The 14,194-nt window shown below is 37.4% G+C and overlaps 1 protein-coding gene across 6 annotated transcripts in view; it reads right to left on the bottom strand.

The window, feature by feature from the left end:
* Nucleotides 1-14,194, bottom strand: part of LOC121518475 (tubulin-specific chaperone cofactor E-like protein) — a 40,096-nt gene that overhangs the window by 8,707 nt on the left and 17,195 nt on the right. For 2 of the 6 annotated variants that reach the window (XR_005992654.1, XM_041800801.1), the window contains exons 2-7: nucleotides 5,718-5,860; nucleotides 4,221-4,360; nucleotides 3,376-3,557; nucleotides 1,460-1,716; nucleotides 1,228-1,354; nucleotides 920-1,036 (exon numbers count right to left, since the gene is read on the bottom strand). Coding sequence is in view for 5 of the 6 variants with exons in the window: in XM_041800801.1 (XP_041656735.1) it covers nucleotides 920-1,036; nucleotides 1,228-1,354; nucleotides 1,460-1,716; nucleotides 3,376-3,557; nucleotides 4,221-4,360; nucleotides 5,718-5,860 (966 nt within the window). In the remaining variant the exon portion in view is untranslated. Of the gene's footprint in view, nucleotides 1-919; nucleotides 1,037-1,227; nucleotides 1,355-1,459; nucleotides 1,717-3,375; nucleotides 3,558-4,220; nucleotides 4,361-5,717; nucleotides 5,861-12,830; nucleotides 12,929-12,954; nucleotides 13,036-13,820; nucleotides 13,953-14,194 lie in introns of those variants that run through there. The other 4 variants (XM_041800803.1, XM_041800802.1, XM_041800805.1 and 1 more) reach the window with 4 other exon arrangements.

A 14,194-nucleotide genomic window follows, 5' to 3' on the forward strand; every position in this document is an offset into this window, starting at 1 on the left:
ACACATTTCCTTCTTGACACGTCTGCTTCCATGTCACAAAACCCTAAATCCAGCTCCCTGCTTCCCCGCTTTCTTTAAAGAGATTATTGAGGTATATCACTCTTTATCACCCTGATTTATGTTTTGAGATTTACTTAAAGCCCAGCTGAATACGATGTGTTCACCTGAGAGGCTGTGACCCTCTCTGCAGTGTTCTGATCTCTCAGGGTTGCAAGGCCACAGCTCAAGTCACGAGGAAAGAGGATAGCAGTGTGTTCACTGCTTACCCAGCGTGTCCGGCACTCCCGTAACACCCACACACAGTCAGGGTGATCCCTAACCTCTGAGCTACACCGAGAACCTGGCTGAAAACCGAGACTGTGAATGTAACGCTTGAAAACAGAAAGAAGAAATGGACAGGCCATGGATGGATGCAGGAAAATACTACAGACACAGTTCAGAAAATGTAAAAGATCCGTGGCCGGATGTTCATTCTTGTCCCAAAACTTCTGAAGACAATTCATAACCGAACTGCTCTTCAGCCTCCAGTGACATAAGAAAACAAATCAATCTCTCAGCATATGATTTGAGGTGAACATCGCAGGAGTGTACATAAGGAAAAAAAAATCAACCTGCTACCTTGTGTATCAGTTTTCCAATCAGAGAATTCCCAGCACAAAGGACTCATTGAGCAGGCAGAGACTGGTGGCATTGTCTCCCAAAGGTTAGTTTCCCCCAGCCAGGGACTACACCTTGCTTCACAAATCCCTCTTCAACATTCTGCTGAGGTTAAGTGGAATGCAGCCGGGAAGAGCGGGTGCAATTATTTGACTGATATCAGCCCCGGAGGAGGGCATTACAAATTATTATATCACTGTCAGTAACAGGTTCGGGACAAAGAGTGTGTCCTAACAGCATGTCTAAGCGTAGGTGTGCGTACCTCTCAGGAAGCTCCTGTTCTGGACAGTCCTGGTAGTACCTGATGAAAAACCTCTCAGCATCCTCTCTTTCCCCATCGGACACCTTACCTCCGTTCAACACAGATACTGATGGCAAGCTGCAGACAGGAAGAATTTATTAGTCTTCAGATGAAATATACATTTATGTTTAGAGGTAGAAGCAGTTCTTTGTATCATCCAGGCATTTAGAGATGGTAGTAAAAACAACAATGTCAATTAGACAGTCATCATGCTATCGTGCATGTAGAGGGCTAAAAGGATTTGATTTGTGTGATGTGATTAGACTCACTGTGCTAAAAGGAGGCAGCGTCTCTCATGGGTGGTGTAAGGCTGCAGTAAAGGAATCCCCATTGCTTTGACTTCCTCCAGCTTAGGGAAGAAATTAAGCCGCACAATGTCCTCCCATTTGGTGAGCCCTGAGAAAGATTTTAGAGAGATTTAAGGCTACACTGAATTCTTTTTTACACCAAGCACATGGTATTTGACACAGCTAATTGGAAAATTAATTTTCCTGCTCTGACCTGAGTTGTTGAGGTTGATGCTGCGCAGGTTGGGGAACAGGCGCTGCAGCGTTTCCTTGGTATCATTCACAGAGTCCACGCTGTTATTGGCTAAAACAAGCGTGCACAGACTTGGATACATCCTTCCAAACTTCCTTACTTCTGCCCAGTGCTGCAGCTGGTTGTCTGTGATCTGCAGCAGGCGCAGCGACGGACAGGACGTCTGGGATTCTAACACTGTGTTGTAGTCATTCAGGCACAGGAAAAGCTCATCTAACCTGAATGATCAGGATGATAGTTTAAGAAATGTTTAAGCAGGTGAATGAGAAAAAGGAAAATCACACCAATTCTGCATCAAATAAATTTTTCAATCAACTTTTCATCTGTTTGCACACATGAAGTCAATATTTTGTGCCACTCTAAAGACAGGAGATGGATTGAAACACACAGAAACCCAGCCGTGACTAAAGAGGACAATGCATCATTTCCGTAGCAACCACTTTCATAGTCACTCAACTTAAAGTGTTTCTGAAGTTGCTGCATAATACATCTATCTGGGACAGTGTTGCACATTAATTTATCTCCCTGCATCCTTATCATCATGATAAAAAAATAACATCACGCTGTTTGATTCCTGCTCATCACTACCTCACTTGTCATAAACATCCTAGGGTGGCAGCAAAATTCCATAAACACAAAAATGTTTCCACATGGAAACTTCAGCCTCTTAACACTCTTGCACATGAGCTGTGCATTAAAGTGTGGTGTGCAGCTGATGGAGAAGTCTGGAGTGTTTACAGGCTGAAAAAAATGCACAAAAAAACCTGCAATGAACATCATCAGATGGCTAATTTGTGCTGCAGCGGCTCAGTTCAGGCTGCTGCTATCGCTAGCGACATTCTCAAACACTTTTGGGTCACGCTGATGCTTTAATTCCTGCATTTTTTGAGTCCATTTCTGTTCTTAAAATTGCAGTGTAGAAACAAGGTCTCTTTAAAGATACAGCATGCTGTGTTACATAACTCTGTTTTAACACAAAAAAAACTAGTTGGTTAAACTAATTACAATAATGTTTATCAATTAAAGACTACAATACCTGATTAATCTTGCATCTTTTGGCAGAAAATTGGAGTTTTCTGTTTTGTGTATTGTGATGGGTTAAACTGGAACTTTACAACTCAATCTGAGCAATGTGCAGCCATGCATGTGCAATGTCCTCATAACTGTTTTACATTCACCTAACAGGCATTTATCTGATCAAGCCTTGAACCAGTGTTAACTTTGGCAGCTATTCTTAATTTTAGTCTTAGTCTTTAATAGCTATTGATTTTCAGGATTTGAAAAATAAAAACCTATTTGTCATTTGTTACCTACAAACGCTGTGACAAATGGACCAAGTTCAGTTATAAGTATTTTCTTAACTGCACTCTAGCCCTCTAGTCTGAATTAACTATGTGTTTAATCTACTTTGAAATTAGTCACTTAGGAAAAATAGTACAGTGTAATGCAAGTTTATTAATATTGCTTTAATAGGGGCAAATTCTGCATTTGTTTAGACTATTTTTAGCAGTGGTTCAATACAGATTAGGTTTACTGAGAGCATTGGGTTTGGTATGCATGAGTTTAACTCAAAAGGAGCTATTTGGCACTTGGAAATAGGATTAATAAGGCTTTAAGTTCACAGAGAAAAATGTTGGTTTAGTTCTTTGATCACAGTAAAAAAAATGTAAGCCAGTTGTCTGGCCATTAGACAAAAATTCACAGCTTTTTTCAACTAGAAAAGCTCATCAACTTACACAAGTTTCATAAAATGCCAACATGTTGCTTCCGTGCAAATAAGAGTTTGTTTTAACCTTTATCATGATCTCTTTTTTGCATTGTGATTTATCAATTGCGCAACCACTTTCACCACCTAACATTCTTGCTCTGTCACTTACTCTGGTGTGTGTTGAGTGAGTGTGTGCACTGTGTCCCAGCTGACGTGTGTGTTGTTCAGGACAAGCTGCCGGACTCGGGAGAAAACGTCGGCCATGCTGGGCTCCAGCTTCATGCTGCTCAGAGGGTTCATGCTCAGATTAAGGAAGTCTAGGTGGGGGATGCTGGAAACAATGGTGCAGATCTGGAAACGCAGGAAGGGAAAAAAAAAAAATCAGACAAAAACAATCTTATTGTGCTGACTTTGTAGATCATCTAATACAACAGAGGGATTATTACTGAAATATAATGGAGTAAGAGACAATAATAGTGAGATTAGAATAGAGGACGTAAATCAACATAAAATATGCATTACAAACTATGCAATACCATAAACACCTCAGATAAATTACCTCAGACCTAGCCCTAAAACAGGTACTTACAAATATAAGAGAAAGTATTCATTATGCTCCATTTCTACAGGCTTCTGCAGCCACAGGGTAGGTCACTTACTTATACGAGAACTTATGTCCCTGCAATACAGTGGGGGCAGCTGTTGCTCAAGGGAAGAGGGGGTTGCATGAAGGTTGGAAGTTCAAACTCTTGGTTCCTGCAGTCTGTGTGTCAAATTGTCCTTGGTAGTGCAGTTAAACATAGCATAGCCATCAGGGTGTTAGACATGCACTGAGGGGGGTTTGGTGCTTTATATAACCTCTGTCATCTGTACGTCCGTGGTGTAAATATGCCTAACAATACAGTAAATCAAATCAACGGGAACATTTTGTCTCCTTCTTGTGAAAATTATAACTTTTTAACAGTGGCATAAAGCCATATTCCATTGTGCCAGATGTGTTTGAAGATGACAAACCTCTGCCCAGTCACTGAGCTGATTGTGGGACAGGTCCAACTCCACCACATGACTGCAGAAAGCTGCGATGTCTGACCGATCACCAGCTTTAGTGATTCCACAGTAATTCAGGACAAGTATGCTGGGCAGAAACAGCCGATCTGTAAAAAAAGCAAAGGAAACATAACTCAGCAATCTAAATAAAACTGAAACTAAAAAATAAAAAATTCACAAGAAATTTTATCTTTACAAAGAGGGCAGCACTGGACTGAGTGCACCAAATGGGTGTACATAAAGTCGGCCTTATCCCCTATGTTTGACTTCGCTACCACTGACTTAAATACTTTAAACAGTGAACCAAGTGTTACACAAAGTGGTTGTAGCTTCTAAGTAACACACTTTCCCCCTGTTTTAATTTCCATCTAACTATCCATAGAAGATTTGGATGTCACAAACCAATGCAAAGAGATGGTAATTTCTTGGTGGAGCTAGAAAACCCAAAGCTCTTTTAGCCTGGCATGTTGCAGTTTGATAAATATTTGAGTTAAATTAGCACAGCAAATGTTTATTTTCTCAAAAATGAATCCCTTTTTTTACTTGATGATTATGATTAACCGAGAGAGCAAAGTTTTTAAAATGTTGGCACATTCTCTCAGCAGTTGGCACCTGCAGGGCAGGGAATGGCTATTATTTGTTTATTCAAATAGAGCTTGTCTGCTAAAATTAAGCTTTTCTATGAGCTGACTGCACAAGTAAACTTTCAGATTCATAGTCCAATCAGAGGACTCTCTGTCTCTCTCATCTCCATGCCTTTTCATTGATCAATCTGTAAACAAGCTGCACTGCCATTTTTTAAATACAATTTATGATCAATGCTGCACCAACGGTTCACATTACATTAGACAAGTCTGTCTTTTTAAACTTACGCCTGCTCCATCCTAGATGTTAAAATTAAACATAGGTATAACATAATTAGAGCTCAAGTCCAGCTAGTGCACAGCTAATACGGGCAAAATCCTGTCTGAGAAGTAGTCATGTTTATGTTTGTGAGCTGTTAAAGAATGCTATATTCAGTAGTGACAATACCCTGGAAACTTGCTCTCATAGGCTACTGTGGGTACTCTGTTGGAGGCAGCCCAATATGGAAATGCAGAAATCCAACATATTTGAGATTTTGAGGACTGGGGAGGCTCTAAGTTAATCAGATGGGGTATTGACATCATGCACTTGAGGATTATTTGGATAAATAATCAGTTGTGACAAATTGAGTCACACCCTCCAATTGTGGGAAATCTGTCCTAAAATAGTCCAGTGTGTACACAGCCACATGGAGGCTGATACACTTCAGCTCAGATCTAAAGATATTTTGGGGCTTCACAGTCTCATCTCCAGGAGTTCTGACCAAAAATCTAAGCATTCAGGGCTACATTTTAAAAGCAGATGGGGCCACTGCTCACATAGGATGGTCAATATACTTGTAATCTTAACCAAGCCTTGCTAGCCTGCTTCATCTCTCACCTTTGACGGGGGATCCCGGTGGGCTGGGCATAACCACCACTCCTTGACCGTAGGGGAAATTCTCAGGGTTGTATTTCTCACTGAGAACTCGGATGAAGGTGCGCGCCTCCTCTTCATCGGAGGATGACTCCATGGTTGAACCCCTTAGAGGAAAAGCACAGCAGAAAGACAAACTCTGTAAACAGAAGGATATTTTTTGGAAAGGTTATCTAACTATGGTAATGATTATTTCTTCAGGCGTTTGTTCTGCAATTTATTTTGGTGATTACTCCACTGAGAGCTTATTCTATTAAATCTCAGAAGGCTGTAAAAATGTTTCAATTTTCATTGCCAAACAATTAGACCAAATCCCAAAGGCTTTCATTTACAAAATGACAAAAAGTAGCAAATTATTACATTTAAGAAACAGCACCAGCAGTTTCTGACACAACAAATTAAAATAATGAAACATTCATTTTAAAAATATGAGCTATTTAGTTTTTTTTTTTAATCATTTTATTTGCTGTTGAAGCTCTAATCAACATCAGACCCTGGAGTGTTCAGCAATACTTGAATTCTTTTTTGTAAAGATTAGACCTGAATGATTTGCAAAAATGATCTAATTGCAATGTTTTTTTCTCCAGTATTGCGATTTTGATTTGACATGTGATTATTAACAAGCTTTAAGATATACTAAAGGGGGAGTCTGAGGTGGAGGAAGTGAAGTTTTGCCAGCAGCAGCTTTATGCATCGGCATTGATGCAAGCAGGGATTAGTAAACTGGGCGAGCTAGGGCAGAATTATTAAAAGATATATATCTAATTGCAATTATTGTTGCTCATATTGCAAATTTGATATCAATTGCTTTATTGGATGGGGATTTTTTTCATGCCACTTATTTAATTTAAAAAATGTACATAAAACATGAGAAAGACAATTTTGGTAAATCATTTTTAAAAATGACACTTGAATGTTTGTAAAATGTCCATAAAATCTCTGCTGCTGCTGCAAAAAATGAATGTATTAAACTGGTATTTTGACAGATTTCAAGTTAAAGTAATATTGCAGCGTCTGTGGTTTGTAAATTGCAGCATGCCATATTGTGATTTTATCCCATTTTCAATTAATTGCCCAGCCCTAGTAAAGATTATATTGTTTTCATGTATTGCTGTTATAATTGTAAAAATCCCAAAAATAGTCAATCTTAAGTTTCTGGATTTTTTGTACCTTGTCTGAGGAGCTTAACAAAACCCAGAATCATGAGTACCTATAAAAGATTTGCATCGTCAAAAATATGTCACATCTGAGTATTTCTAGCTTTAACATCATTAATTTAACATTAACAGCTGGGCATTTACTTTAAAGATTATTTCTTAAAAATACATAACCTGTCTATTTTTAGCAGCCGATTTAGAGCTCTGTTAGTTTTGACACAACAGGATTAAAAATACGAGGTCAACTCAAAATCAACTGCTGTATCCAGATTTATGATGAAGACGTCACCCAGAACAGTAACGTGCTGATAATCTTAATGTTTAAATGACACAATGGGGCAGTTTGAACAGAGGAATTTTCAAATATAGACTGTTTTTATGCAGACAACAAGTCTGAATAGTGATTATGATACTGGAATTGTCTTTATCAACATCCAATATCCTATATTTCCAAATTCAGTTGTGCAGTTACTGATGTATAAATGTAGTTGAAACCTAAAACTTCAATCCTCAGAAATCACTTTAAGGAATGAGGATAAACAAAGACAAAGACTGAAGCTGACATAAGTCTCTCAGCCCTGCCTGAAACTTCACAAATTTAATCATCCATACAAACAATTACTGCCGATTACAGCCTATATACAATTTGTAAATAACAGAAATATCTATACTTGATAATTAAGATTTAAAGCTAATATTTGTTGATAATATTGTATGCCTCCTCTTTTTAATTATTAATTGATTGTTTCGGTTTATCTTTTCTGATGTTCAGTTTTTGTCAGTTATTTTCTAACCTTGCAAAGCAGCTGGATTTTTCAGCCTCTATGTTCGTTTGCTCATTCATCTTGCAAAGCTTGAATCTACAATGTTTGTGCCAAACTGAGAACAGTGCGGACCAATCAGAGTCATTTGAGGAAAATGAGGCGGTAGCTATGGGCGGGGTTAAGTTGTTAATGCAGCTACAGTATAGTTTGTGAAAACTAGGGCTGATACTGATAGTGCTGTCAGTCATTTATAAAAATGAATCTAATTCATTATAGGCTTTGTAATTAATTAATCACAACTTAACTGCATAATTTGAGAAAGATTGCAATACTGGTAGATTTAATAATGACAGTGACCAAACGATCAGAAAGGATATGCTTCTGAATGCCAGAAAAAACTTTTTATTAACTTTTGAAACAGACGGAGTTGAGACTGAGGGCTGGTTGTACTTACTGGTCAGTCTGGGACGTCGTAAATCTGTAAAATATGGATTTTATCCATAAAATTTAAAAAATAATAATTTTTACTATTCCAATCAGTTACAGAGCTATTTTAGCTGGTTGTGTGATGGCATCAGAGTGTGATTAATCAGCATGCATTTTTAATTTTTTTTTTTCACCCTGTGATTTATTAATACAAATGAGTTAAAAAATTGGAAAGCAATAATTGATACCAATGCTGGAAAATATCAATTTAGCTGAGCCAATGTTTTTACATCACTGCTTTTGACATAAAACTCCTATAAAGCCGGTAATTTCTCTCCCAATTGACCACTAGAACAGAACAGAGTTTGTCTAGTGGGTGACTTCTTCTGCCCACTAAAGAAATATCTGTTGTTTAAATTTAGCATTTAGGTGTGCTAGATGCCAGCGTTAAATTGACCGGACACAGCAGATAAACTTTGGCGTCTGTTCATGCCCCATATTTGCTGTTGGCTGATGTTGGTCAACACTTCATCAGGTGACACGATGTTAAACTGATGCATTTGGTATTTAAACATTATTACCAGAGAAAAATATGGTGAAATATTGTTGCTGATTTCACCCCCTCTTCCTCTATATTTGGAGTTTTTTTCTGATCACTTTTGCATAAAACAGTCTAAAAATATCCCTCCATGTCTAACAATATCCCGTCCCATCTGAGAATAACCTCAAAATAAACGTTAGCAGAAACGTGAGAGGCAGAGCAGCACTGACAGGAGCAGGTGTCCAGCTGACACTAAAGCTCTTCTTCATGAAGTCAAACCAGCTGTTCCTGCTGAAACTCATTTTGTGTCCTGCTGAAACAATTACTTATAAAACTGATGAGTTGAAACTAATGATTGTTTAATTGAAATAAAACTCACTGCCAGTCTTTCAATCTGCCTTCCTGAAGACTGTAGTGATACTGTAAGGGCTGTCATGATACCAGAATCACCAGTCAATTACCAGTAAAAATCAAACAGTATCAATAAAGCTGCAAAACAGGGTTCTAGACAACCAATACTGAGTAATATCTTGTTTTCAATTATCAGAAATTAAAAGAAGACTTTTACAGATTGCATACACTGTAAATAATCTAATGTTTTTGTTCAAGGTAGCATTGCCTGCAATTTGCAATGGATTAATTCTTCTCATTTTCAATTGTTAAATAAGATAAGATATTTCTGAAGCTCTGCATTTTTCAATAAAATAAAAGATTGAAACGTGTGGCACAGTTCTCCAAACAGTATCAAAGAATATGATGATTATTGGAGAGTTACAATTATTAAAATGTCACTTTGCTATTTTTCCATCTACAATAGAAATGATCAATAGCTCACAAAGACATCGGTTGCATCTTATTGCATTTTATGTGAAGTTGTCAATATGTAAAGAGACGTACTGTGAGAAGCATTAACCAAGCAATTTAAAGACATTATTTTGAGCTCTGGAAAGTTATTAAAGACATTTTAGAGCTAATGAAAGCTACTCAACTAACTTAGCATTACTGAAATTATGGGAAATTAAAAAGGGACTTCTCTTGTCCACATTTAGCTCTTGACACAAAAACTAAAACCATTAAATACTTTAATTTTTTTCATTTATGGGTAAAAAAACACAGCATGATCTCAGTGCCACATCTGTCAGAATTTTAAGATTAAGCGTATCAGCAATGCCTGTGAAATCAGTCAGATATGGGGCCAAAACACAGGACCAGTTTTCACAGAGGCTAAAAATAATAATAAGAGACCATTCTGCCAAATTTGGCAGCTAACAGCTGATGCCTGTTTCTCAGCCTGGAAACCATTTTTAAACCAAAGTGCAGTCCTGCAGAATAAAGAGAAGGAGTAGGGATGGTAATATAAAAGCAGTCAATATTGCATAACATCATTGCAAAAGCTAATAGTAAGAGCAATAAAAGTTTCATAAGAGCTCTTAATAAAAGAAGTTCAGTCTGTCATGTTACCTACTTAAGTCAATGTTTCCTCAGTTTATAGGACCACAAAGATTATTTAGTATTGGTAAAAGGAAGACTGGGCAAAATTTCACATTTTTAAAATATACTGATGTATTTTCAAACAAGATATAAGGGAAAACGATACTAAAAAAGATACCAGGTCTGATGGTCAATAAAAAATGATGTTAATAGTGCTACTTACAATGGATTTCTGATATTATCTGTATATCTATTTCATTAGGCTTAAAATTTAATCATCATGTCAGCACATGAACATTCTGCAGATAGGACTATATTTAGTTGATATATCAGCTGATATATCAGCAGTAAGGGCATATGCATAGCAAAGACATCACTGCTGGAAAGTCACAAGAAGATTCAAAGATTCCTAGAGATGGACCAGGACATACTTATGAGTTGGTTAGCTTGATGCTAACACATAACTGAAGAGATGCACTGGTTTAACTCCAGTCTCAGACATCAGTCCTTTTGACAGACATCAACCAGAGCAAATAATGTGGGCAGTGGCAGATATCAGTTGCAGATGTTCATCTGTTGTGTCCTAATAGTTTACTGCTGGCATTTAGCACATCTAACTGCTGTCTTAGAGAAGAGATTTATTATTGGATTTGGATTGGATTTGTCATTTATTGGCAGTTAACAAACAGCTGTCTGATGCATTACAGAAACCATCTGGTGCATTGCATAACACCCAGGTGCCAGCAAACATTGTGGAAAGATATGGTTTTAAATCAAGACAGTATTCACATGAATCATCAGTTCTTTTAGACAAAATGACTGAAAATTTGAAAACCATCCAACGCTGTAATCCTTCACATAAGGTGAGCATTAGGTTTGTTTTAGACGGAATGTTCAGTGGCGATATTGCCAAAAGTAGTTAGAAAGTATCGTCATATATTTCTGGTAAAATTAAATTGATAAACGACTGTTTGATAGTCCTCGACACCCAAATTCTGTATTCTATTATCAAAACAACAGGTAAACTCCTACAAACCGTAATAACTCCATAAATATGTTGGCAACTGGCAAGACAGTAGAGCTTTTCAGACAAGACTCTCACTCTGTTGATTAAAAATATGACTAAAAAACATAAACTTCTGCACGTTTTAATGACATTTATCATTAAAATGAAGGAGATTTTATCATTTGAAACACGATAAGACAGAGTATGGAAAATTTGGACTACCTTATTATATGGAGGTTCCAATATTTCTATACAATTTAGTGTAAAGGAGTTTTCTGAATAGCAACAGAAAAATGCCTATTATGGGGTGTTAAATATTTTTATTTTTGCTGACATTGTTAAGTTATAGCATTAATTGATTTTTACTAGAATCATCTTAAAGTTTATAATTCAGGTATTTTGACAACCATTTCTTATTTCTTTACAGAAAAATAGAGCAATATCATGCATATCTGTTCAACAAAAAAAAAATCAAGAAATAATTTTTGTTCCATATTGCCCTGCCCCAAGTAGAAGTAAAATGATCTGATCATATAATTTATATCTGAGCATTTAACCCGTCCTTGTATGCCCCCTCATAGCACTCAGGTGCCCTGGACTCAGCGTCACTCTTCTACCCCGATCAGGCCTATCAGTTTCACACAGACCGGGTCTGATCATCTTAAACTGAGCCCACCTGAGATGACAGGTTTGCAAAATGAGTGACAACATGTCCGGACTCTGTCTGATGTTTCTGTCGTAGTTAGATTTGGTTTCACTGATCTAGTGATTTATAGCTCTGATGTAGCAGAGACCAAAGGAAAGCCTGTTTTCAACATCACATCCCATCACAGGCCTCCTCCTCTGCAGCCGCTGAGAGGAAACATTGGTGGGAATTGAACTGAGACTGGGCACCAGAGCAAACACAATGACACTAATGAAAATTATGAACAGCTTTATGGTTTAGAAACTTGAGTCCTACAACAGGTGACAGATGGGCTCCTTGCAGGAAAGAGTGGCAAGTTAGTTGCAGGGGTTCAGTCCAATACAATGCACTGAAAACAGCTTTAACCCTTTGAAAAGCTCTGATAGACATATGCCATCCTGGGGTAATATGATAGGCCTACTCGCTATTCAGAGAGCCATTAATTTAAAACCTGCACAGGTAATGTCACCTTTCCCATTTACGAACACATGCCGAGTCTCTTTCATAGCAAATGACTGCCAGATTAACGTACTTTAAGCCTTTAATTCGGCATATACCACCAGAGAAAGTTGTTTTCCCCCTTAATTATTTCTGGTACTATAACTGCTCGCTGCTGCCCTCCACGGTGTAGTTTAGTAGCAACACTGTCAAAGATATTGACATAATACCTTTTTATAAAGGAGTAACACACAGTACATCGAAGCCGAATTAACAAGTCGTCCAGAAAGATTAATAAAAAGTCGAGGGTATTACTGAAACCGTTGTTCAAACTCACAAATAAGCTAGTAAAATATTAAATATCCAGATTTTTCAACGGGGTTCAGCGAGACACCGAAGAGTGCTCGACACTTTCGCAGCTCCGCTATGACTGAGGCCTTGTTGCTCAACGTCAGTCGTGCACAATAACAACGGGCAGACGGGTAAATTACAAGCAGACATCATAGGAGTGGCATTATGTAGCGTCAAATTTTCATATTTTGCATCAACGTCCAGATTTTCAACGCACTGTCAGGCTGGTTAAAGTGTGCAACATGTTTGAAATCTAACGTCCGTGTCGTTACCTGTACCTTCATATCGAAGAAATCACTATAATCGAGTTATTATTTTACGCTTATCAGGCTGACACCATCTTTGAATCTTCATACTGTATTTAGTTACTGATAGGGTTTATTTTAAGACCATTACACTCACCGTACCCGGAACCCCCACCGTGGTGTGTTTGTTTTTGTTATTCTTCGGTTAGTTGTCACTCTAAGACCCGCCCACTATACAGGAAGTGACGTAGTTTAAAAGTCTTGTTATTTTCCGTCTTTTTTAAACTCTTAATTCCTCTTCAAATGAATCGAGGGCAAGATTTTCATCTATATCTATCAACAGTTTTAACTTCTGCTTATTTGTATTTTCATTGTATTTATTTATTTATTTTTTCCTCATTTCGTCTTCTTTCGTCCGGATTTTTGAAGTTTTGTTTTTTATTGTATTACCCTCAATGAAAAGAGCGACATGTACAGATCGTTTTGAATTACGAGGAAATACGCTGGATTATTTCTTTATTATAACAAAACCAAGCCGTTAATCACATCATTAATGTCACACTCTGAAAAGGGGGGGTGAAAATGTGAATTGGAGTCAGTTGCATGAATTGAAGATCCTTAAAATAATAAGCTGCTTTTATCTACATAGAAACTTCCTGTTACTTTTTACAGAAAAAAAAAAAATACCCTCATGGCGTTATCTGTTCTTTGAGCTGCACATGACGATAATTATTACACAAAATTAAAAGAAAAACATACTGAAATAAGCATCTCAGCTTCAGCATATTTTATCTGTAATGCACAGATACTCATGAATGGAAATGCTTTGTCATTCTATTTATTTAACCCAGTGTACAGTGCTGTGAATAAGTTTCTGCCCCCTTTCACATTTCTTTTTTTTATATTTGTTACACACCAATGTTTCAAAAAGATTATATTAGAAAAGGATAACCAGAGTAAATACAAAACACTGTTTTTAAATAATAATTTCATTTATGATGGGGAAAAAACATCCAAACCTACCTGGCCAGGGGTAGCTAGGGATTTAGAGCCTCCAGAAAGAATATAACTGCTATAACTGACAACTAGCTAGATAACTATAGGCCAGGACTATGTGAGATTTCACATGCCAGTGTTAACCCCGACAACGTCTCTCATTCAAAGGGAACAGAAAGATGACTGACAAACAAGTGCGTGTTTCAATGATTCTCTTCCATTTATTGCAGGATGACATGAGCTTATATACAGTGTGACGAACAAAAGCAAGTGTACTCTGTCCGAGAGTTACATAAACTAGGCAATAAAAGATATTACACAATGCATGATATAACAAGTTTGAATTACCTTTTATGCATTGCACAAGGGCTTCCTGTATTACAAACTGCAGAGTCATGCAG

This window comes from Cheilinus undulatus, linkage group 12 (assembly GCF_018320785.1).
Source record: "Cheilinus undulatus linkage group 12, ASM1832078v1, whole genome shotgun sequence".
Taxonomy (NCBI): Eukaryota; Metazoa; Chordata; class Actinopteri; order Labriformes; family Labridae; genus Cheilinus; species Cheilinus undulatus.